Genomic DNA, 23,144 nt, shown 5'->3' on the forward strand with positions numbered 1-23,144 from the left:
CAGCCCCTGCAGTCAGCGTGGACAGCAAACGCAGGCTGAACAGCCTCCTGATGCAGTCGCCTGGCTGGGATGGATCTGGTGGCAGCCGCCTGAAGCAGTCGCCTGGCTGTTGTGGATCTGTTGGCAGCAGCAGTAAGGTATTTCTCTCCTGAAGGTCGTCCTCCGTGCTCTCAATCAGGCGATGATACCATGTGAGAGTGCGCTACGGAAGAGGAAATACGAACACGGAGGGAGAGAGAGAGAGAAAGCAGAAAATAAGGAAGAGAAATCTGCACTGACTGAAATGAATGCTGAATACACTAAAATGGACTGATCAGTCCCTGCACGCAGCCCACAGCGTCAGTGAGGGCACCAGATCAGGCTGATCATGATGGCAGCACCACCACGGGGGAGAAGGAGTGTCGGAATCTGCAAGAAGACAAGTGATCAAGTGGGAAGGGGGGCTGCCAATAAATAGGCAACGGACAAACCCTAACCCTAACCCTAACCCTAACCCTAAAATGGGCGCAAACCCTAAAATGGGCGCAAACCCTAAAAGTGCCCTAAAATGGGCGCCCCACCACAGTGACCAAAAAGTGGCCGGGCAGCCAATGGCTGCCCATTAAAAGAGGCCAAAAAGAAATACACAACCTAAGACAGCCAGTCGAGAGTGACTAGCCTCCCCCATCATAACACATGACAGACATGTCAGAGCTCCTAATGTCCTCGTCTGACTCAGACTGAGGCTCACAGGCAGGAGATGACAAGGCATGACAAACATGACTGCTAACAACTTCCGCCGCGGTCTGTAACCTGTGAACATGTACAAGAACAGAATCATGGAGACTCATAAAAAGAAAGGAACGGGCTCGAGAGTTGAGCCTATCCCATAAGGCTGCACGGTCCATAGAGGTGCCATCGGACGAATCCACGGGGGGTCGGTCGATGGGCGAAGAAACAAGCTCCCAAAGGTCAAAGGTATCAAGGATGCAGGCCACCTTGCATGACCATAGGGAGTAGTTGGAACCATCCAACTTATCTTCCTTCGGAAAGGAAGGGAGAATCGGCACCTGTATAGAGGGAATCAAGGAAGGCCTCCGCACATCTGAAGCAGTCTTCACTGAAGAAACCTTCGCAGTAGATGGAACCCTCTGAGATGCATGGACTGAAGAAGGACGAGTGCGAGGAGGTTCTTCCCGATGTCGAACTTCACGATAATCCCGCCTCCGCTCAGAGGAATGATGAGAGAGAAGCTCATCCTCTGAGTCTTCAAAACCTGAAAACTGGTAAGACATCTTCCAATCTGCAAAATACCAAAGAAAGTTGTGCCGCTGTCGAAATAGGACCAGCAATGTGGTCACCAACCACCAAGACGCAGGCAGAGAGTGCCTACAAACACCTGAATTTGCAAAACGCAAAGAGTACTGATGTCAAACACCAGAGAAGAGACCACCAGCACCAGGAAACAGCCCGGACAAAGGTCTCCAGCAGGAAAAGGGCCGCCTGAGGTGGAAGCGACCTACAGAACAGCAAAACGCAGCCTGTAGGGAGGTCGCCCAACAGCAGGAGAGGCAGACTGGTGGAAAACGCAGGGTTGCTGCGTCGCTGGATGACGTGGCAGCGTCTGCAGTCAGCGTGGGCAGCAAAACGCAGGCTGAACAGCCTTCTGTAGCAGTCGCCTGGCTGTGGTTGATCTGTTGGCAGCAGCAGCAGGGTATCTCACTCCTGAGGGTATGTCCTCCGTGCTCTCAATCAGGCGATGATACCATGTGAGAGTGCGCAACGGAAGAAGAACACGAACACAGAGGAGAGGAGAGAGAAAGCAGAGAATGAAGGAAGAAAGTCTGCACTGACTGAGATGAATGCTGAATACACTGAAATGGACAGAACAGTCCCTGCACGCAGCCCGGAGCGTCAGTGAGGGAACCAGGACAGACTAGAAGCAGTGGCAGCACCAATGCCGGAGACGGAGGCGACGGGAGCAGTGCTGTACCTGCAGAGCATAATGCTGGACTGACTGGGGGGGCTGATATAAATAGCCCCCAGGCCAGCAAACTGGCCGACCAGCCAAACTGGCCGACCTGGCCAGATTTGGCCGACTAGCCAGATCTGGCCGACTTTGGCCAGATCTGGCCGACTGCCCAGAAAATGGGCAGTCTGGACAAAAAACAGCCCAGTTTGGGCTGTATGACACCCAAGGCTGCTGGCTAACCAGGGCAGCCACACAGAGCTCCTCTGTCTCCTGTCAGACTCTGACAGGAGCTCACAACCAGGAGATGACAGACTGAGACTGATGAAGAGCAGGCTAACACTATGACCTTCTAATAGGTACTAACAGTCTCTAACATTTAACTCCCTATACTTTTTGGAATGATCATGAAGTCTTCTCCTATCAAGGGTAAAAATCACATATTCCAATACTAGAGAAAGATAGTCACAATATTTATTCAATTTCCTAGATACCCCTTCCAAAAAAGATGCAACAAACAAGTCAGTGGTTACAACAAGAGTTACAGGAACACCAAGAAGCCATCAAGCAAATGGAACATAAGCTCAAAGCTTATATGCATGATGATCCCTTGATCTAGGAGAAAATACAAAAACATGCCATTGCCTTGCCTCTAAAGAACAATGTTATTCCTACCAAAGCTCTTCATAAGGGTATGAAAGAAGAAGACTTGGCTCTATGCAAAATAGAAATTGTTGACCTCTTACAGGAAAAACCCATTGAGCCAACAATTTCTGCAAGAAGAAGACTTGGCTCTATGCAAAATAGAAATTGTTGACGTCTTACAGGAAAAACCCATTGAGCCAACAACTTCTGCTTGGTCTTGCCAAGCCTTTTATGTTAACAAACATTCTGAGCAAAAGCGTGGTAAAAAGTGCTTGGTAATCAACTATAGACCTCTCGACAAGTATCTTATTCCTCTCAAGGATGTTTTGATTAAGAGAATCAAAAAGGAAAAAATATTCAGCAAGTTCAAACTGAAATTTGGGTTTTGGCAACTGCCCATTAAAGAAGAAGATAGACATAAAGCCACATTTTGTGTCCCCCAAGGGTATTACCAATGGACTGTTGTACCTTTTGGTATCAAGACTGCCCCTCCATACTTCCAAGGATGGACAGACTCAGTTTCTCCAAATTTCCTTTTTGTCTAATCTATTTTGGTATTCTCAGAGAGCATTCAAGAATATCAAAACCATCTTCAACAATTTATGCTAGCAGTTGAAGAAGCAGGGATAGTTTAATCCCCTACTAAGCCTGTTATGTTTGTCACACACGTTGATTTCTTGGGATTAAGGCTCCATCATGGTGTGGTGGAGTTACAAGATCATCTTTTAAAAACCATCTTAAATTTCCTAGCCGAATTGCCAAATGTCAAAATGTGGCATCAACTTTTAGCCTGTTTGAATTGGATCAACTCATCCACCCCAAACCTGGCCTTATATACCCAAGACCTTTATCCTTTGCTAAGGAAAAACAATTTTCATTGGAAGTCTATACATACAACTGTTCTACAACAAATCAAAGCCCTTGTACAAAACCTTCCACCATTACATCTCCCTATCGAATATCCATTGGTCATTTACACTTATGCCTCCAATGTTGGATGGGATGCAATCCTATGTGAAGACATTTCTCAACTACACCCATCACATACTAAAGTCTCCACTAAACCTTATTCTCTCCAGATTTGAAGCTATGCTTCAGGCATATTTTCTCCAACACAAAAAAATTATCCCTCCTACCAAAGGAAAATTCTTGGCATCATAAAAGCCATCAAAGCTTTCCGAATCTTTGTAAAATTTGTCACTTTCAAGGGTTACCCTACAAAAAAAAAAACCCTACTAAAATAAAGAATAATAGATTACTTTGGTGGTCTTTATTCTTAGATGAGCTCAACATTAATTTCGAACATGTACCTGAAAAAAAGAATGACCTTGCTGACTTACTCTCCTGCACTAAACCACCATGAGACAACTTTCACTATAGCCACTAACCACTGTAGCCACTACCACAATGTATTTTATTCAGATACTTCATCATCCATCATGTACAAATATTCCCACTTCCACTTTGATAGTGGATTGTTGACTCTGTCCACACTATGGACACTTTGTAGCTCTATAAATACCTCTTGTAATTCATAATGAAGGGAGAGGCAATACAACTTTCCTTCAGTATCTCTTGTCTACACTTGGTCTCTGCCTCCAAGTCTTACTTGTCTGCTCCTCTACGCTCTCTATGTTTGTGGCACACACACATACGTTCTGGATACTAGACACTGAATTAATGGATGTGGTTGTAGGAGTGGCTGTGTCCCCATTGTCTAACGGCCCTATATTTTTCGAGTTGAGACCCAACTATGTAATTTCAGTTGAACGTGAGGCCTTCTTCAAGGCAAAGCTGTGTGATCCCCACAAATAAAAAGAATATTTGATTTACATACGGGATGTCCTTTATGAAGGCATGGGAGCTCACGACAATGGTATGAAGGAACATCTTGTATGTTCTTTCCTTCAAACAATCCCATTCTTTTGTAAACAGAAAATGAAGCAAGTACATGTCATTGGCGATACCCACCATTTTGGAATATGCAAACTCTGATAAGGATAAAGGACAAACAATTATAATGAAAGCTGATGACAGCACGCAATGGTTTTTGCCCGAGTGCAGAAATTGGTCTGACATCCAATTGCCGCAGGAATGGCAATTAGACATTCAGTCCCTGCAAAAGAAGGAGCTGTTACTTACGCAGGTTTTGACAGTTCACAACATCAAAGGAAAAACTTTGGTGCTACCTCAGGAACACCCTCTCAAGGCCAATCAAGAGGTTACTTCCAAAGCACTCTCTTCCATCCAGCAAACAGCTGAAAGTCTCTCCTTCCCAGAGCGCCAACACATTGAGGTTCTTGTCTCAAGCTTGTACTCATCCGCTGATCACATAACGAATCTGTGCGCACTGTAAGAAACTTATTGAAAATACAAATTTGTTTCTGCTTCATGGATAGTCAATGTAATACAGGAATTTGAGTATGAAGGCAATGTGTATAAAGCTGCACCCTATCTACGACCCCAAGGTTCTGCAACTTGGACGGCTGAAATCCAGAATGTGAATTAGACACATCTTTCCTTAACAAGTCTAAATGAAAAGATTGAAAAAATGTATGAGGTGTGTGAGAATCTGCAACAGGTGGTGCAAAGACTTGAAAGTTTGATATCTAAGTCTTATGGCACATCTGGCTCTTCTACAGCTAGCTTTGCTACTGTTCTCTCTCCTTGTCAAAGTGCAGCAATGCGGAAGCATAGGACAAAGACCGAGAGAGAGTGAACACAGAGAGAACAGAGAGAGAGAAAAGGAGACAGTGTAAGCGCAAAAAATCTGCAGTGTAGTATGCTATATAAGAGTGCAGAAATACACAAGGGAGCAGAGGAAATATCTGTGTATGTCTCCGACTTGATGACCTCGATCTCCGTCAGCCTGAGCACAGTTTGTCTCAACCAACAGATCTCAAGATCAAAATCTGAAATAATGAATACTGGAGTGTGCCACAAAACCAGCTATAGATAGCCGAAAAATAGGAACTGCAAAAAAACCGGGCGACTGCATAGAACTGCAGTCCGATTGTACCTGTGCCACGTGGCACCTGTCTGCCCTGCTGGCGTGGCATCCACTATGGCCGTACAACTGCCGTACTGCTCTATTGTCCAATTGGCCGACTGTCCAGGAAATGGCACGGTCTAACACCCCCTCTCAGATCCTGGACGGGTCAAAAGACTGAGGGATCTGGAATGTTGCCAAAGAAGAGCTTGGGGAAACACCTTCGTGAACAAATCTACAAGATTATCCGCCATCTTGCAATACTCCACATCAATGGTCCCATCCAAAAGCTTCTCCCGAATGAAGTGATACTGGATCTCAATGTGCTTCGTCCGAGCATGGAATACAGGATTCCGGACCAAGGCAATGCAACTCTCATTGTCGCACCACAGAAGAGTAGGACGAGTCTAGGGGCAGCCAAGCTCCATCAACGATCTCCGAAGCCACACAACCTCACATGTGGTGGAAGACACAGCCCGATACTCCGCCTTAGTAGAAGAAAGGACAACCATGGACTGTTTCTTGCTACTCCAAGAGATAACACCTGTACCCAAGATACAACAGTAGCCTATAGTAGATCGTCAGTGGTCCACATCGCCAGCCCAATCCGAGTCACTCCAACCTGCAAGAACTAGATCTGAAGCATCTGTACCTGCGGGATAAGAACCCCCTAAGTCAAAAGTCCCTCTCAAATATCGAAGAATCCTCAGGGCAGCTTGCCAATGCACCTGTTTGGGTTCCGTCATAAACCCTGCCAAAAGACCCACAGCAAAACAAAGATCAACACAAGTGTTGAGAAGCCAAATCAAGGATCCAATCAACTGACGGTACCGTGAAGCATCCATCACAGAAGAATCTAAGTGCGAAGTGGCCTTCCAATTCGAATCCATAGGAGTAGTAATGGGCAGACAAGTCTCCATCTCAAGAGTCACCAAGAGCTCATGAATGTACCTCTGCTGAGAGATGAAAATCCCCCTCTGAGACTGATAGATCTTGTGACCCAAGAAGAAATGAAGAAGCCCCAAATCCATCATCTCGAATACCTGATGTAAAGTTGTCTTGGTCTCTCAGACCTTCTGTGCATGATCCCCTGTCAAAATCAAATCATCAACATATAATACAAACAACACACGACAAACCTTGGAAGTGTGCACATAAAGCTGTGGATCGGCCTTGGAGCGCTGATATCCCAACTTCGACTAAAGAAACGAGTCAATCTTCTCGTTCCATGCACGCGGAGCCTGCTTGAGGCCATACAAGGCCTTCTTCAACCTGTAAACTTTCCCATCCGAGGATCCAAAGCCAGGAGGCTGCTCAACATAGATCTCCTCCTACAAGTCACCATTAAGAAAGACCAACTTCACATCCAACTAATAAACAGGCCATCTCCTATGGCCAGCCAAGGCAAGAACAGCTCAAATAGTCGCCATGCAAGCAGTGGGGGCAAAAGTATCATGGAAATCAATGCCTAGGCGCTGAGAAAAACCTTTAGCAACAAGGCGAGCCTTGTGCTTGTCCAAAGAACCATCGCTAAGGTACTTGATCTTGAAGACCCACTTGATACCAATCATCTTCTTGTGAGAGAGACGAGGCACAAGAGACCAAGTGCCATTCCTCTCAATAGCCTCCAACTCGGCTTCCATGGCCTTCCGCCAATGATCAGACTACAAAGCCTCCTTCATTGAAGTGGGCTCTCGATCCTGCATAACACGGGTCAGCAAACAATAGTTGGAGCAGACAAGCTCCGAAGAATATGCCTGGTTCCTCCATGACCTCCACGGTCCATCCTGCAGTTCCCACTCCTCAGGGACCCCCTCTCGAGGAGTGTGTCACGGGCCCAACGAGGAGGAGGGCGAACCTCTTCCCGTTGCTCTCCATCTGCTGAAGACTCAGAAACATCCACTGGCGGAAGCTCCTCGGGGGTTGCCAGTGGAAGAGAAGACTCTGAATCAAAAGAAGAATCTCCATCAAGAGGCTCTGGCTCCAAAGGAATGTCTCAAGAGAGACATCAGGCTTAGTCCCGAAGTAAGCCTCAAAAGGTGTCATCCTGTCAACGGCCGAAGTGGGAGATCAATTAAGGATGTGAACTGCAGTAGCCAATGCCTCGGCCCACAGAAACTGAGGTGTCTGTCGGTGCTCCATCATGGTGCGTGCCATCTCGATCACACTTCGGTTCTTCTGCTCCAAAATGCCATTCTCTTGGGGAGTGTTGGTGTTAGCAAACTGCTGGTGAATGCCCTTATCTACACAAAAACGACCAAACTCATTAGACATAAATTCACCTCCCTTGTTTGAAAGCAAGGTCTTCAGTCGCCGGCCAGAACGGTTCTCCTCAAAGAGAAGCTAATCCTTGAAGTGAAAAAGCCTCCAACTTCAAAGTCAAGAAATATGCCCAAGTCATCCTGTTGTAGTTGTATATGATCAACATGAAGTACAAGCTCCCCTTCAGGGACTAGGTCCCCATCGGGCCACAAAGATCCGTAGATACAAGCTCCATGGGTGAAGTAAACCGCCTAGAAGCTTTGTTGAGAAACGCATCCCGATGCATTTTCCCACAAATGCAGGAGACACACGGCTGATGGCTCACCACTATCTCCGGCAAGCCTCGGACAAAAGACCCTCGCGATGCCTTCCGAACGTACTCGTAGTTCAGGTGGCCAAACCGAGCATGCCATAACTCGGACTGTGTCTGAGAAGTAAGAAGAAGAGAAGTAAGAGCTGAAAAAGACTTCAATTTGTAGACTCCATTCTCCTCATACCCCGCAGAGAGAACCTTCCTCGATCCACAATCAAGGACTTGAACAATATCACTGTCAAACTCCACCAAGAGGCCAAGAGCACAAAGCTTATGGACCGAAAGTAAATGATATCCCAAACCTGGCACATGCAACACCTCAGAGGTGTGGGTACCACCACGTCCATCTGGAATAAGCTGCATCTCACCCCGCGCAGCAATAGACACAGAAATTGATTGCCCAAATAAAGGGGCAAATCAAATCGAAGACTTGCTGTTCATTTTGGACAGCAAGGAGAGTTGAAATACCGAAAGGGATTGGAAAAATCCCATTGTACATAACTTTTTCTTCAATTGAGTTAAAGAAATACCGAAAGAGACACCAGTTTTGGGGCCGACAAGGTGTCCATTGTCCAAGATTGTAAGTTAATTAGCATTTCTCACTTTTGTAATAGATGTTGCTACTGTAACTAGGTTGTAATCAAAGAATTAATATCCATCCACGGAAGGAAAGCTGGTTTCAGCACCTTTCAGCTCACCTCCATTCTACATTCATCCACCCTTCAAAGCTTCCCACACTCCACACGCACCACTGACTCTACACGACATGGGACTATGCCCCAACACCAATTGTATAATGATGAGCACAAGGAGCTATATAGACATCTCTGGACCCAAAGGGTGTTAGGAATTATGACCAAGCAAGAGACTCGCAAGCAAAAAAAGGAGTTTGATTCGCCATATAAGACGAGCATATAAGGAGACATAGTATTAGAATATATACCACTTATTAATGAGCAAAGATGTAGCCATAGCTTGGCGCAGATTGAGTGAGCCACGGCAGCCCACACCTATCAATGAGCCAAAGATATGGCACTCGTATGCAAAGAGGCTAAGTCCTTGAGTACTACTAGCTCCAAAGCTAGCTTGCCAAACACCACCACTACAACAGCATTAACACACCATCCATGAGTTAAGAGGGGTCACACCAAATCAAGTACTCACACTTCGCAAAGCATACCACATCACATGCTCAACGTCAACAAATCCAAGCCATGATTGTTCATCATCAAAGATGAGTACCTCCTCTTGGTGAACTCACTATCATGAATCACCCCCCATAACAAATATTCTTGCCCCAAGAGTACAACATTTCTAGAGAGCCCTGTTGATCATTTTCTATACACGATAGTAGCCTTTGCTTGCAGTCTTAAGATTGTGGCCATCAATATAGTTAGTTGTTTTCATTTTCATTGTTGTCGTCTTGTTGAAACAACATATGTCAAATGTACTCATTTCTTTGTCTCATAGGCCAATCTTGCTTTTTGAAGGCCTAAATACCTCCTTTTGAATGTCGAGACGGCTTAACCTTGTAGAGATACATCTCCTTAGAGGAGAAACATCTCATTGATGGAGAGTTTCCTTTTTCTACTTTTACTTTTAGATCATCAACATGTTTTCTTTTTATAGGACACTATTTCACTTTTCAATCTTATAGGCATGTTTTTCATCTTTTCTTGTTCTAGATGAGAAACACACCATCATTGTATGTATTGCTTTGGTCTCATAGGCCACATTGGCCCTTTACAGATATTAATATTCTCTCTCTCTCTCTCTCTCTCTCTCTCTCTCTCTAAGAAGAAGAAGAAGAAGAAGAAGATTGAATTAATTGTCAGCCCAGCAAAATCATAGATAGGCAACAAATACCAATGAAGTCAAAAGGCAACAAGATACAATGTTAGAAGGACAAGAGATGGGGATCATGAAGTGGGCACAACAAGGGTGGTGTGAATGATATCCAGCCATGGAGCAGCCACCTCTCCAAGTACCAAACCAACTAGAACCATGGAAGTAATCTGTCATAATAGCAATATTTGCACATGACCTACATGACCACAGATCCCCAAGGTTGAGTCAAAAATGAAAGCATTGTGAGTCTACCAAATGTGCCAAAGACCCATCCATCACATAAAATGAAAGACACAAGGATGATGGGGTTGTAATCTTGCCCCAAACCCAACAATAGATGTTGTGCTAGCATAAGCATCACATGCTGAATTAGCCACTTAAACAGCCCCATTAATGCTAAATAAATTCAAATCCTAAAATGGTGTGTCCTTCAAGAGAGTTTTAAAACAATGCACGGTATGAGGTTCCAAAACTTTCTATAAACAAGCATGATACCCTCCATTCAGTCTTAATCTCATTTTTGCAAGTTTTAGGAGTTGTATCTCTACTACCCACACCCTATGCTGGCTATTGCCATCATCAAGAGCTTTTGCCTACATCACTAGAGCTTGCATTTGCTACTATCGTCACCTTCTAGAGTTGTCGCCATCTTCCACACACTATTGCCATCACCTCCTACATAGTCGCCTTCAATCTCCACTTGTCACCTTGCCCAATCAACTTGCATTTGCACCTTCCACACTATCGTCAAGTATTGCTTCATTTGTGTTTGTTGTTTTTGCACTATCTTCACAGTCTGTCTGCATCAGATCCAGCTTCCATAGATACATTTGCTGGTGTTCAACTCTTGGAGGCTGCCTTTGCTACATTTCGGGATCCGTTAGGAGTACGACACACTCTCCCACTTTGCACCTCTGCCTCAGTCCTTGAACACAAGAGTTTGGGGTACATTTTTCATTCCTGCATGCTTTGTTTGTTGCATGAGCATTGTATATTCAGTATTCAGTTATTCATTTAGATTCCATTGTGTTCATTGTCTCTAAGTTACCCTAACCCCAACTATGTTCTTTTGAGTTGATGCTTTGTCGCACACTTTCGTTTATGTTTCTGCATTAGGATATTTCTTCACAAGACATGGCCATCCACTAACATGTCACTAAGGTCCACACTTCAGAAATGAAGTCCCAAGTTTATCTCACAGTTGAGCAAGAGATAAAAGATTATCAACAATTTCGTCACATGCTGTACAAAAGATACATTTATCATAGGAGATCTTGCGATCACATAGCACATCTCTTGTGGGAAGACCCTCCTCCATAAGAAGGCTCCATATGAAAACTTTCCTTTGATAGGGAAGCTTGGACTTTCATAGTTGAAGCAACTGATTACACCACTTAACTCTACTATCACAAATAGACCAAACTTTGTTTGCTTCCTCAATGATCCATCTCTCATCCTCAACCATTTTATGATAATCTGATTGGCTGACTATTTCAGAAAATCCACCGGTTTTTCTTTTCCTAGAGAAAAGTAAGAATTCTATTAAAACACCTCAGAACAAAATATCCCAAGGCAAAAAACCAAGTACAAAGCAGCCCTGTAAGGGACTTCCATATCAAATTCGATGTCACCCAAGTTTGAGAAGCCTGCCCAGATTGGAACACATCAAAGTAGAGGTCTGTCCAGTAAATGCAGCAAGAACAGAGAGTCTGTCCACCAGAAAACAGGCCACCAGCCTGCCAAAATGTGATGCCTAGGTAGAAGGAAGTTGCCCAGGCCCAAAACACAGCATACAGTGGACTGTGTACAGAAAAACACAAATGATCAGGGGCCTAATCCTGTAGAAACAGCCGTCACCAAGTAGAGGTGGTCACTGCCCAGCACTGATAAGGAGCCCGCCTGTAATAAACGCAAGTCTGTAGCACTACCAAGATGGCATCCAGCTGGCTGACAACTCTGGACAAGTTGCTCATCTTCGTAGCCTCCAGCTCCCACACAAGGCTCTAATACCATGTGAGAGTATATAGTGGAAAAGAAAGCAAACATGGAGGGGAGGAAACAAAAAGAGAACATAGGTTTGAGAAAGAACAATCTGCTGAAGGATACAAGGCTGCAATGGTCAGCCCCAACATGCAGCTCTACATGTTAGTGTCAATGCGAGACAGTAGCAGGGGGATGAGAGAATAAGGAGGGCTGGGTGAACACAAAGGATCAACAATGGATAATAAGAGCAAGAGGGTAGCCTGCTTAATCAATAAGCAAAGTGGGGCCACAACTAGCAATAAAGTGGCCAAGCCCATAATGTGGGAACCCAAGACAGCCTACAGTGCCCAAAAAGGAATGCACTAATGTCTAAAGTTCTTAAAGTACATAAAATGACAGACAAAGATAATGTCAGAGTTCCTAATGTCCTCATCTGACTCAAACATAGGTTCACACGCAAGAGATGACAATACAAGACACACATATCTGCTAATGCACATTTCCTCACACTAGTTGAGGATGGAAACATGCAAATATAAGAGGATACTGGAGGTACCACTACCTTTTCCCAAAAGATTTTCGATCTCTTCACCAGACTTTGATTAATAGGGATGTTTCTGCCTTATCTTTCTTAAGCTCAAGCGCCAAAAGGAGAAAGTCCTAAGGGGCAGGAGAAAAGCATGCCCAAACCCACCTAACAAGAGGGCTTTCACAAACTTCTTTAAAAGCAATACAACAAACCCCTAACCTCCACAAAACCCCCCCAACAGCACAAGAGGCCCACATGCAACACGTCATCCTTAGGAGTCATCTCCTTGGATAAATATATAGCATCATATTGGCAAGACAACCAAAGTCCCATAGACTCCTATCATCACCGGATAAGAGCCAGATCCCTGCTACACTGGTACTACATGCAGGTCTCATAGGCCATTTTGCCCCTTTGTAACATAAACATACCTCTCTGTAAGTTATAGGTAGTTATAAGATTTTTACATTATGAAACTTTTTGCTCATATTTCCAAAGATGAGATATCATCTCCAGTAGTACTCTGTGTAGGTCTCAGAGGCCATTTTGCCCTTTTCTAGCATTAACAAACCTCTCTGTAAGTGCCAACAAATATCTATATAAGGATGTTATTGTATCTTATGGCTTTAGGTTAGCTTCCATAAAGTTGAGATAATTCTGAGTTCTTTGTATCCCACAAGAACGTTTGAGCAGATAGTGAAGGAGAAGTCATCACATGTCCCCCAACCTTTTTTTTGATAACTTTATGTTGTGGGCTTTTATCTTTTGTAGTTTTACGTTAATGGCAATTTTGACTGAGGTGCCTTCTAATAGAATTTTCTCTTCTTGGAAAGAAGTAAATTTTACAGTTGCCATTCCAAAAGAGACTGTAAGATATGTTTGTGAACAGCTCTATTCAACGCTTTGATCTCAAAAACATGCCTTGAAAACCAGTTGAATTGTACAACAACGGTTTGAAACGTACATCGCATTTTGCATTTTCTTCATAGCTGTTCCCCCACTTCGAAGAGCATCAATCGTTTCTGTCGTGGCCTTAGCACCTTCCAACAAAATCACCTACAAAAATAAACATTGGCGCAAAGCCACGAGGCTGAACTTGTAAGAGAAAAGATTTTGCCTTATCACCTCTACACCAGTAGTCACAAGCATGTCCATTTTTCCCTCTAGACAGCAACCAAAGAGAACATCCATCCTTCAGACCATCTTTTGTCAAATATGACAGAAACTTACTCTCTTGATTTTTCTATGGACCCGCACCATCAATCTTATCCTATGACTGCAAAGCTGTTTCCCATGGCCACTTCCATACTCATATCTGTAGAGCTCAGATGCCTAATGCATTTCCCTATGGACAGCTAAGGAACCTCACATGTGTAACCATAGTCATTCACGAACAACAAGAATGTACTGCACCTGCTATCAGCTTTTCACCATTGGATTATTGGCATACAAACAACTGCACCATTCTGAACAACAAGAATGTACTGCACCTGCTATCAGCTTTTCACCATTGGATTATTGGCATACAAACAACTGCACCATTCTGAACTTTTTGTCTATGGCATGTAAATCCACATCAAAATTCATGCAAGCTCAAGGTTGAAGGCTCGGTGTACAGCTCCATAAGAAGGTTTACAATAATGGTTTCAATATAAAGTTGATTCTCACCTGATCATGTATCCTGAGTTGAAAATTGCCAAGTTTTTCAATTTCAGACTCCATGAGTTTCTTACGCTTCAAACACTGAATTGCCGCTGAAAGTTATCAAATATGAGGCATACAAAATTTAGTATCAGAAGCTTTCAACAACCAAACAAATATAGAGGGGAACTTCTTCTGCAGTTACATTAAAGCCTTCAAAACTGTGCCACAAGATGATCTAACCTCAAAATAAAAGTATCAAGCCAAATGTGCCCTATTTCTGCTACAATTTGACTAGTAGAGAAGTTTCGCTAGATTATAACAGAAGACCTTTACCTCTCTTGTTTTTTATGCGAGTGTATTCCTTAGCTTTCTCAACCTCCAACGAAATCTTTTTCCGCAATACTCTTTCTTTTTTCTCCAGCATCTCTAGAGTCTACCAGTTGAAACACCCAGAATAAGCATTACATGGATGAGATATTCATTTTATTGATTTTCAAACATTAAACAAGCTTCCATGCTGACTAGAATCAATAACATCATGGTCCACAATAAGACTTGTAGATGTATGTCCATGCCTAGCTACATCTGAACGGGCCAAAAGCAAGAACCACCAAACACTAGAATGCATGCTTTAGATTCTACAAGAGTCTCTACTAAAAACCAGCAAAATCCATTCCTTCAAATTTTAGACACGGTCCCAATTGAAAAGGATCAAACAGAGGCAACAAATGAGAGAAAGGAAGCATGTAATATGTTAATGTCTACTAGAACCAAAATGCAAGTAAAACTGATAATGGTGTGTCTTGTCAATGGTCAACCACCATGGATAAAATAAGAACGAATATAACAAAGGCAATGGTATTCTCTATATGGACATGAGCTCCTAGCTCTCTACCATATACAAGATCCAAGGCAGGACAGATACCAACTCCTCTATGATAAGGTCTGATAAAGTGAATCTCCTCAGGAATGTCCAGCTGTGGTAAGAAATGATAACCGAGATCCTCAAATAAACTAGTGGATATTGCTTAGATCCGGGATGAAACATCCTAGCTCTATATAGGTCTATGGCTCTATCTATGGTAAATCCCAAGGTGGATCCATTACTGGTGGTCAAGCTTGTACTTGTGGTGCTATGACCCTAAATGAGTCTGAGTACCTATTGTCTCATGTCTTGTAGTTGTGCCTATCAAAGTGCGCAACAGAAGAGAAACACGAATAGAGAGAGAGAGAGAGAGAGAAAGATGAAGGAAGAATATTGCACTGACTGAAGAAGAATGCTGATACAAAGGGTTCGGCCAGTTTTTGGCATTCTTGGCTATTTATAGCCAGACCTCCCCCTTTGGCAGACATACACTTCCTCTAGTCTTCATACCTTCATATGTAGGTGCACACTCCGATACTTTGTGCTTGATGTGTCATCAATGAAGGCACCAGATCAAGATGATGACACACCAGATCAAGATGATGACACACCAAGCACAAAGTATCGGAGTGTGCACCTACATATGAAGGAATGAAGACTAGAGGAAGTGTATGTCTGCCAAAGGGGGAGGGCTGGCTATAAATAGCCAAGAATGCCAAAAACTGGCCGACCTGCACCTGTAGGTGCCATAAATGCTGGCCAACCAGCATTTAATGCTGGTCGCAATCAAGAAAATGCCAGTAAAATAGCAAGTGGCCACAGAAAAATTGTAGATGGCAAGGACAACATCCGGTAGGTAGAGACAAACTAGGAAAAGTAGAAACTGACCTAGAAGTGCACACAAGAAGCCGACAAATAAAGGAAATGTACCTAAAACTGCCAGAGCTCCTATGACTCCTATCAAACTCTAATAGGAGCTCACAACCAGGAGATGACAAACTGACATGACTAACATAAGCAGGCTAACACCCCCTCTCAAATCTTAGGAGTGTCTGAAGACCCAACAACCTCATGTAATGAAGCATAGAAGCCTAGGGTAAAGGCTTCGTGAAGAGATCCGTTGCATTGTCCACCGTGGGACAATAGGCCACCACTAACTCAGATCTTAGGAGTGTCTAGACTCTAAAGACCCAACAACCTCATGTAATGAAGCGTAGAAGCCTAGGGTAAAGGTTTCGTAAAGAGATCCACTGCATTGTCCACCGTGGGACAGTAGGCCACCACTAACTCAGAATCCATGATCCGCTCTCGAACATACTGATATTGAACCTCAATGTACTCCATGCAAGCATGAAACACACGATTCTTCACCAAAGCACTCTAGTTGTCCAAGCGCAGTTCCGTAGGTTTAGGCTAGGGAAAGCCAATCTCCACCAACATGTAGCGAAGCCAAACCACCTCCATAGCTATAGAACATAATACACAATACTCTACCTCTGTAGAAGAAAGGGCCACAATAGCTACTTCTTACCACTCCATGAGATATCTCCCAATCCAAGGGAGAAGGCATAACCTGTAGTAGACCATCTCAATTCCACATCACTTGCCCAATCAAAGTCACTCCAACCAGAGAGAATAACCCCTCTCCATATGTGATCCCGTAGGATTGAGTACCCTATAAATAGTGAAGAACATGCAAGGCCGCTTTCTAATGCTCCTGAGTGAGAGTCTTCATGAAAGAAGCCAATAAACCCACAACAAGAGAAATATCCAGCCAAGTATGAATAAGCCAAATGAGAGAGCCAACAAGACACCTGTAATCAGTGGCATCAGTAAACCGATCTCCTAGTGCCAAAAGCTTGGACTCTGGGTCCATGGGGCACGAAATAGGCCGACAATCAACCATATTAAACTCTGAAAGAAACTCAGAGATATACCTACGCTGGGGAATAAAAATACCCTATGCCATCCGATAGATCTCCAATCCAAGGAAGAAGTCTAGGACCCCAAGATCCATCGTGTCAAACTCTTGTATTAAAATCTCCCGAGTTTGATCAACCTCCTAAGTATAGCTCCCTGTAATGATGAGATCATCCACATATTATATGATCAAAACACACCTATCACCCTCAACCTTGTAGTATAGATTAGAATCATGAGCTGATCGATGGAAGCCACTCTTTAGAAAGAATCAATCAATCCGATGGTACCAAGCTCTAGAAGCTTGCTTCAATCATAGAGGGCCTTTTGCAATCTGTAGACATGGTCCTCCTTCCCCTACACAAGAAAACCTGAAGGATGTAAAATATAAATCTCCTCCTCAAGGACGCCATTCAAAAAGGCAAAAAATAGAAGGAAAAAATGCCAAAAGCGCAAGGACAAGTGCAAAAGAGGAAATGTGCATTTTAATTATAAAAGCGCACTCTAAATCCTTGTAAAAGAGTGCCAGGCCCCCTCCTGTGCAATTTATAAATGTAGACGGACATGGTTGAAGGCACAATGCAAATAGGAAGAGAATAGGAAAAGAAGACCTAGGCTAAAATGGCCGGGCATGTAAAAAAGGGATGGGTGCCCAAAGGGGATCAGGGTTAGGGTTTTGTATAAAAGGCAAAAAGTGAATGAAGAAGCTCATCCTTGTGTGTGGCCAAAACTAGCTCTCCTCTTCTTCTTCTTCTTCTTCTTCTTCTTCTTCTTGCTTGCTTGCTTGCTTAAGCTTGTGCTTTAGAGAGGGAGTGTGAAAGAGTGAGGGAGTGAGTGTATGAGGATGAGGGACCGTGATGGAGAATATCTCCATCTTCTCCTCTCTTCTTCTCTTCTCTTGTCTCGTGAACGGCAATGGAACATGGAGCTTGGAGCTTGAGGATCGAGCTTGCTTGAGCTTATACCTTGGATCATGTAGCTACCAAAGTGCTTGAGGGAGGAGGCAACTCAATCGAGCATGGAGGTAAGCTCACTACACTAGTAGGTGTGAGAGCATATATGGCTATGTGAGAGGTATCCATTGCACTTGTCTTGAAATGCTTGAAACAATAAGCAATCCATGGGCCTTGGTGGTCAAGAGCGAAAAGCTCCCACATTTTGGTTCCGTTGTCGAGACCAACAAATTCAAGCTTTGAGTGCTTACCCACTTCAAATCGAGCATTGAAGTAGAGTTTTCCCCGAACCGGTGTCTAAGATAGGTAAGAAGCAAAGAAGTTGACAATCTTCTTTGCAATTAAGTTTTTCTGGTTTCTTGGATTTAGGTAAGTAGATCGGATTAGTGTAAGTGGTTGCTTGTGATTTGTATGCATTTAGGTAATGAAAAAACAAGGAAAACAAAGAAACACGATAGGGTTTCTGCTATGACAACATGCCAAAAACAAGAAAAAAACAAGGAAAAGAGAGCTCCAAGGCATTAAGACAGCAAAGAGAGAGAAGGGAAAAGTAACAGGGCAAGAGAGAAAGGGTTTAAGAAGCCAAGAGGGCAAGGGAAGAGCTCATTTGTCATTTCTGAGTTGAGGGAGAAAGCTTGACACAGAGAAATAGCTACAGGATTGGAAACCATTTTGTGCTTGGCAATCTTCACCACCGCACCTTCGAGCCCCACGGGTAAGCTCTGAGTGTGCCTTTGTATTGGATAATTTCTTCCAATATCATAGTTAAGAGATTAATCTAGGCTTGTGTGAGATTTGGCAAGATTTTTGTCGTTCTCGACCCCCAGCCACTGCACTCGGACAGATTCCACAATCATCTGAGTCTTGCTACCACTCAGACAGTCCGAATCACGAGTCCACTCAAACAACCACAAAACCGTTTGAGTCCCAGACTTGGACTCGAACAATGCCACTCGGACCCTGGACCCGATTCAGACTCCAATAGTTGACCTCGGCCTTAGACGACCGAATCCGGACGCCCCAAAATCATCCACTCAAACGCTCACATATTCAGCCATGGACGGCCAAGTGCCCATTCATTAGTACTACTCAAACTCGGACGGCGAGTTAGGCAACTTAGATATAAGCACTTGAACAGTCCATTCAAACTCGAAGGGAACACTCAGACTCGAACAGTCCGCTCGAACTCGGACAAGTACCCAACTCGAACATCCGAGTCTGAAACTCGGATGCTCCAAATCGGACAATCACTCGGACAGACTGCACAAAAGCCACATTCTAGCAAATTGGACCCACCCTAGGGCATGCAAAGGCTTAGCCCAATCTAGAGGACACACACGTAGGCCTCTAAATGTGTAGAATGGCTCATAGGGCCACCAGACTCACGAACCGCGATCTAACGGCCCAAAAAATGACCGTGGCACTGACCCTTAGCCTTGTGTTGTCCCAATAGAGACCTGGACTCATTGACCAAATCTACTATCCCTCAAATCACATGTCTAGGACATTGTAGAGACCAGAACAAATGAGCTAGAGTGATCATTAAACACACGAAAGAATTAGGAAAAGCGTATGCTACACTGTGTTGTTTCCATTGAATTTGCATACTGTATCAATTGAACATTTGATACACACCAAAAAAGCTGAAAGCTTGATTTCGCACAACGCATTTTGAGGAGCACACCACTAGCATCTGAGTGCACATAACATTGACAATTGTTTTAAATAACAAGGAATTCATACAAAATAAAACAAGCTAAACGAACCCACCAATAAGAGAAGACCCTCAAACATTGAATAATGGCCAAGGATCCCAATCACCGAATACTGAGAGACTTGAGTCGTCGAGCCGCTTAGAGAGCAACAGCAACATACACGATTAGGAATGCAACTCTACCCAGCCTGATCAATTTGATCGACACCCTAGTTACTCAAGAAGTCAACAATATGTCAGAAGCTAGTACCAACCCGAAAAATGACAAGCTTGACTTGGGAGAATTCCTAGTCGAAATTGAGCAACTAATAACCTAGTATGACTTGCAAACTAAAATGGAGCATCATGGGGAACCAGTCGAGGACATTATAGCCGATCTAGAGGAGGAGAGAAGGTTGGCAAGGAAAGCGTTGCAAAGCGCATGGCTACCTACAATCGAGAGCAACAAGCTCAAAAGCTGATACTAGACATAGAAATGCGCGAGGTTCAACGTGTCTTAGCTCTCGTCAATAGAACTGAGAGGAAGAGAGCACTAGAAAACAACCTTACGCTGAGCGAGCTTCTTACAAAGCGACTCTTAGACAACACAATTGCGGAGCAGAGCAAAGCAACTCTAGCGACTAAATTACTAGCAGAACTAGGAATCACCTTGAATTCGAGGAGCCAAACCAAGATACCTACAATTGCTAAGCAACTCAATAAGTATCAACCGGACAATGACCCGATAGCTTTGTGGAGCAGTTTGAGCAAGTATGCGAGACTAACAGCCTCTCAGACCTTGCTCAACATGCACAAGCTTTCGGACTTTGCCTAGGAGACAAAGGACGGACGTGGTACACTAGTCTAGACAATGCCGAACACTAACTTCAATAGCCTCAAGAGTCTCTTTATCAAGAGATTCTCTGAGGCAAGATACTCTAACAACCTAATCGTTAGATTGATGATCATCAGTTGAAAGGACAAGGAGGATATCTGAGACTACATTTACCACGTGTGAGTCTCTTTAAGAAAATCCCAGTCACAAAACAACCTAGCGAACAAGTGGTCTCCACTCTGTTCATAAGCGGGATCCGAACCGAAGAGCTTTACAAGGCCTTAATGAGCAACTCAACCGTGCAAAGGGATGTAATAGCTAGGGTATTTGAAGAAGCCATACCAATGGATGACTACTCAAGGAGAGAAACTCAAGACCCACAACTCGAGATAGCACTATCTCTGGAACCCTAGAAAGGGCTAAGATCATTGGTGAAAGATCTAACCAAAGCACCCAAGACAAAGGAAAGAGTGTCGAGGAGTTGGCAGACATAAAGCTAGAGTTGGCTAGGCTTCAAGAGATGATAAGAAGGCCCGCACGATCTCACATGCAATGCATACAGCAATGCAGAGGAAACCACCTTCCTGAGAGGGGTAGAGGCCAAGAGGACGAAGATTGATGGAATGATCCCACAAGAGTACTTAATTCCTCCTCTAAGACAGCCAATGCAACTAGATAGGTGTGGGCAGCATAGGACAAGAGAGATCTCATCTACAAGGAAGGGATTGGATATTTTTTTAAGATCATGAATTACAAGTTCAAAGCATTTAAGACAAATTGCTCTAATTTATCTTTCCACACCTTCAAATCCTTTCCAATAGAGCAAGGAAGATAAAGGATGTCTCTATGAAGCTTCAACTTCTACCTAGTTTGGCAATTCATGATGTCTCATGGTTGAAGCCTTGCATCAGACCACCACCTAAGGAGGTACCACATGAGCCCTAACCAATGATACTAAATCAGATCAAATAGTTGCTCTAGAGCAGATTCTTCTCCACCATTGGGAGCATGGGTTTAGCCTAAAAGAAAAGGCAAGCCCTTATGAAGTTTGAAGATCGAGACACTCATGAAGCGATTTGGTTAGATAAGGACTTCTCCCAAGGAGTTTCCAAGGTTGTTGGTGGACTAGATGGACAACCCTACAAATATCACCAACAAGCTAAATGGGGGGGGATATCATGTACATCCACTAGCATTTGGAGACATGGACATGTATGGACAGATAAGAATGTGAAAGGTCTTACACGTGTTGGTAGACCAGACACATGTACACACCACTGCATTGTGGTGAGCTAGAGGCTAGGCTAGATGCCCATAGCCCCTGAGCAGTCAGCTCAGTCCCTTGCTACCGACTTGAAGGATCACTCAGTGTTGTCAGGGCTTGAACCTGAGGAATATTGAATCGTTCAGGCACACTGAGTCCATACAATGGTCAATCAGCCAACGGCACAATGTTAGCTTTCAGCTGCTTGCTTCTACGAGTCAGCTGATGGCAGGGCGGACCATGGTTTGCAGAGAGGGAGATTGGATTGAGCTTGAACTTAGCAAGCGTTTGTTTCAAGTATCTCCCAATCTCCATGTTTCTGACGCAATCTCTATATCAGCCAACAGCTTCATGTTAGCTTTTATCTGCTTGCTTGTACAAGTCAGCCAACGGCAGGGCGAACCATGGTTTGCAGTAAGGGAGATTGAATTCAGCTTAAACTTAGCAAGTTTTTGTTCGATCTCCATGTTTCGCATGCAATCGCTATGTTGCTTACTGACGGAAAGTCATGACACATATATGGATGAAGTATGTTTGGGAAATGGTTTCCCAATTGCGTATAACGCCTGCCAGACAAGACAATACAACACGATTTTTGCATGCAAATGACAGGAGACTTAGCTCCGGGGACAGGGATCACAGGAGATGATTCAAATGCCTTCAAATTTTTAAGGTGATTGACACGTTTTGAGAAAATTTTCGCAGCAAAAACAACAACAACAAAAAGGAAGCAAAAACAACAACAACAAAGGAATATGAGGAAAGAAAACCTCGTTCAGCGTTCCGAGAGAAGAAAGAGCGGATGCCTCATCTTTGGGCTTGCCAAACAGCCTGCTGAACATGGCGATGGCAGATTAAGCTCCAATGCAAAGGCCTGCTCAAAAAATGGACCAAGATCAAAGGCTGCGTGCGTCTCGGTGCGCGCGTGTGACCGACAGACAGACAGAGTAGAGAGAAAGAGAGAGGGGGGGGGGGGAGAGAGAGACAGCGCGCGCGCTAAAGAGGAATAAGAAAAGGTGACGGCCAAAATTGAAAGCGAAGGAAAGGTGACGCCCCCCCAGTGACTTTTGTTTCGTGAAGAAAATTCCCCCGAGACCCGGTAGCTGGTGATACTGAGAGCCCCTCCACGTATAAGCAAAATTTGGTTGACTCCGTTAATATACTAAGCGCCCCTCCACACGCAACCAAAATGTGCCTACATAAGTGCTCTCCATTCATTCACTCTGTCACCATGCATTCACTTTTAAGTCATGCCAATCCAAAGGGCTCTTGGTTCCCCTAGTCAATCTGTAGTCTCTCTGCATTGAATCTAACCCTAATCAATAAGGAACTAAGCATAGTAAATGTAGTGGGCCTATTTTTCAAGCCACGTGCACATCAATGATTTAAATCACCTAATTATTTCCCTCCAAGGAAAGAGAGAGAGAGAGAGAGAGAGAGAGAGAGAGAGAAT

General features: G+C 43.9%; 1 protein-coding gene across 1 annotated transcript in view; it reads right to left on the reverse strand.

Annotated features, from left to right (window-relative positions):
• The window catches only part of LOC148036929 (vacuolar protein sorting-associated protein 32 homolog 1-like), a 35,760-nt gene extending 13,093 nt beyond the window's left edge, over positions 1-22,667 (reverse strand). The window contains exons 1-4 of the mRNA XM_087675855.1: positions 22,462-22,667; positions 14,495-14,594; positions 14,186-14,271; positions 13,482-13,573 (exon numbers count right to left, since the gene is read on the reverse strand). Of these exons, the coding sequence (XP_087531981.1) occupies positions 13,482-13,573; positions 14,186-14,271; positions 14,495-14,594; positions 22,462-22,533 (350 nt within the window). The 5' untranslated portion in view covers positions 22,534-22,667. The remainder of the gene's footprint in view (positions 1-13,481; positions 13,574-14,185; positions 14,272-14,494; positions 14,595-22,461) is intronic.
• Positions 22,668-23,144: the final 477 nt, after the last annotated feature.

Source organism: Lygodium microphyllum, chromosome 4, assembly GCF_053477565.2.
Source record: "Lygodium microphyllum isolate KBCC chromosome 4, Lygodium_microphyllum_v1.1.10, whole genome shotgun sequence".
In the NCBI taxonomy this organism is placed as follows: domain Eukaryota; kingdom Viridiplantae; phylum Streptophyta; class Polypodiopsida; order Schizaeales; family Lygodiaceae; genus Lygodium; species Lygodium microphyllum.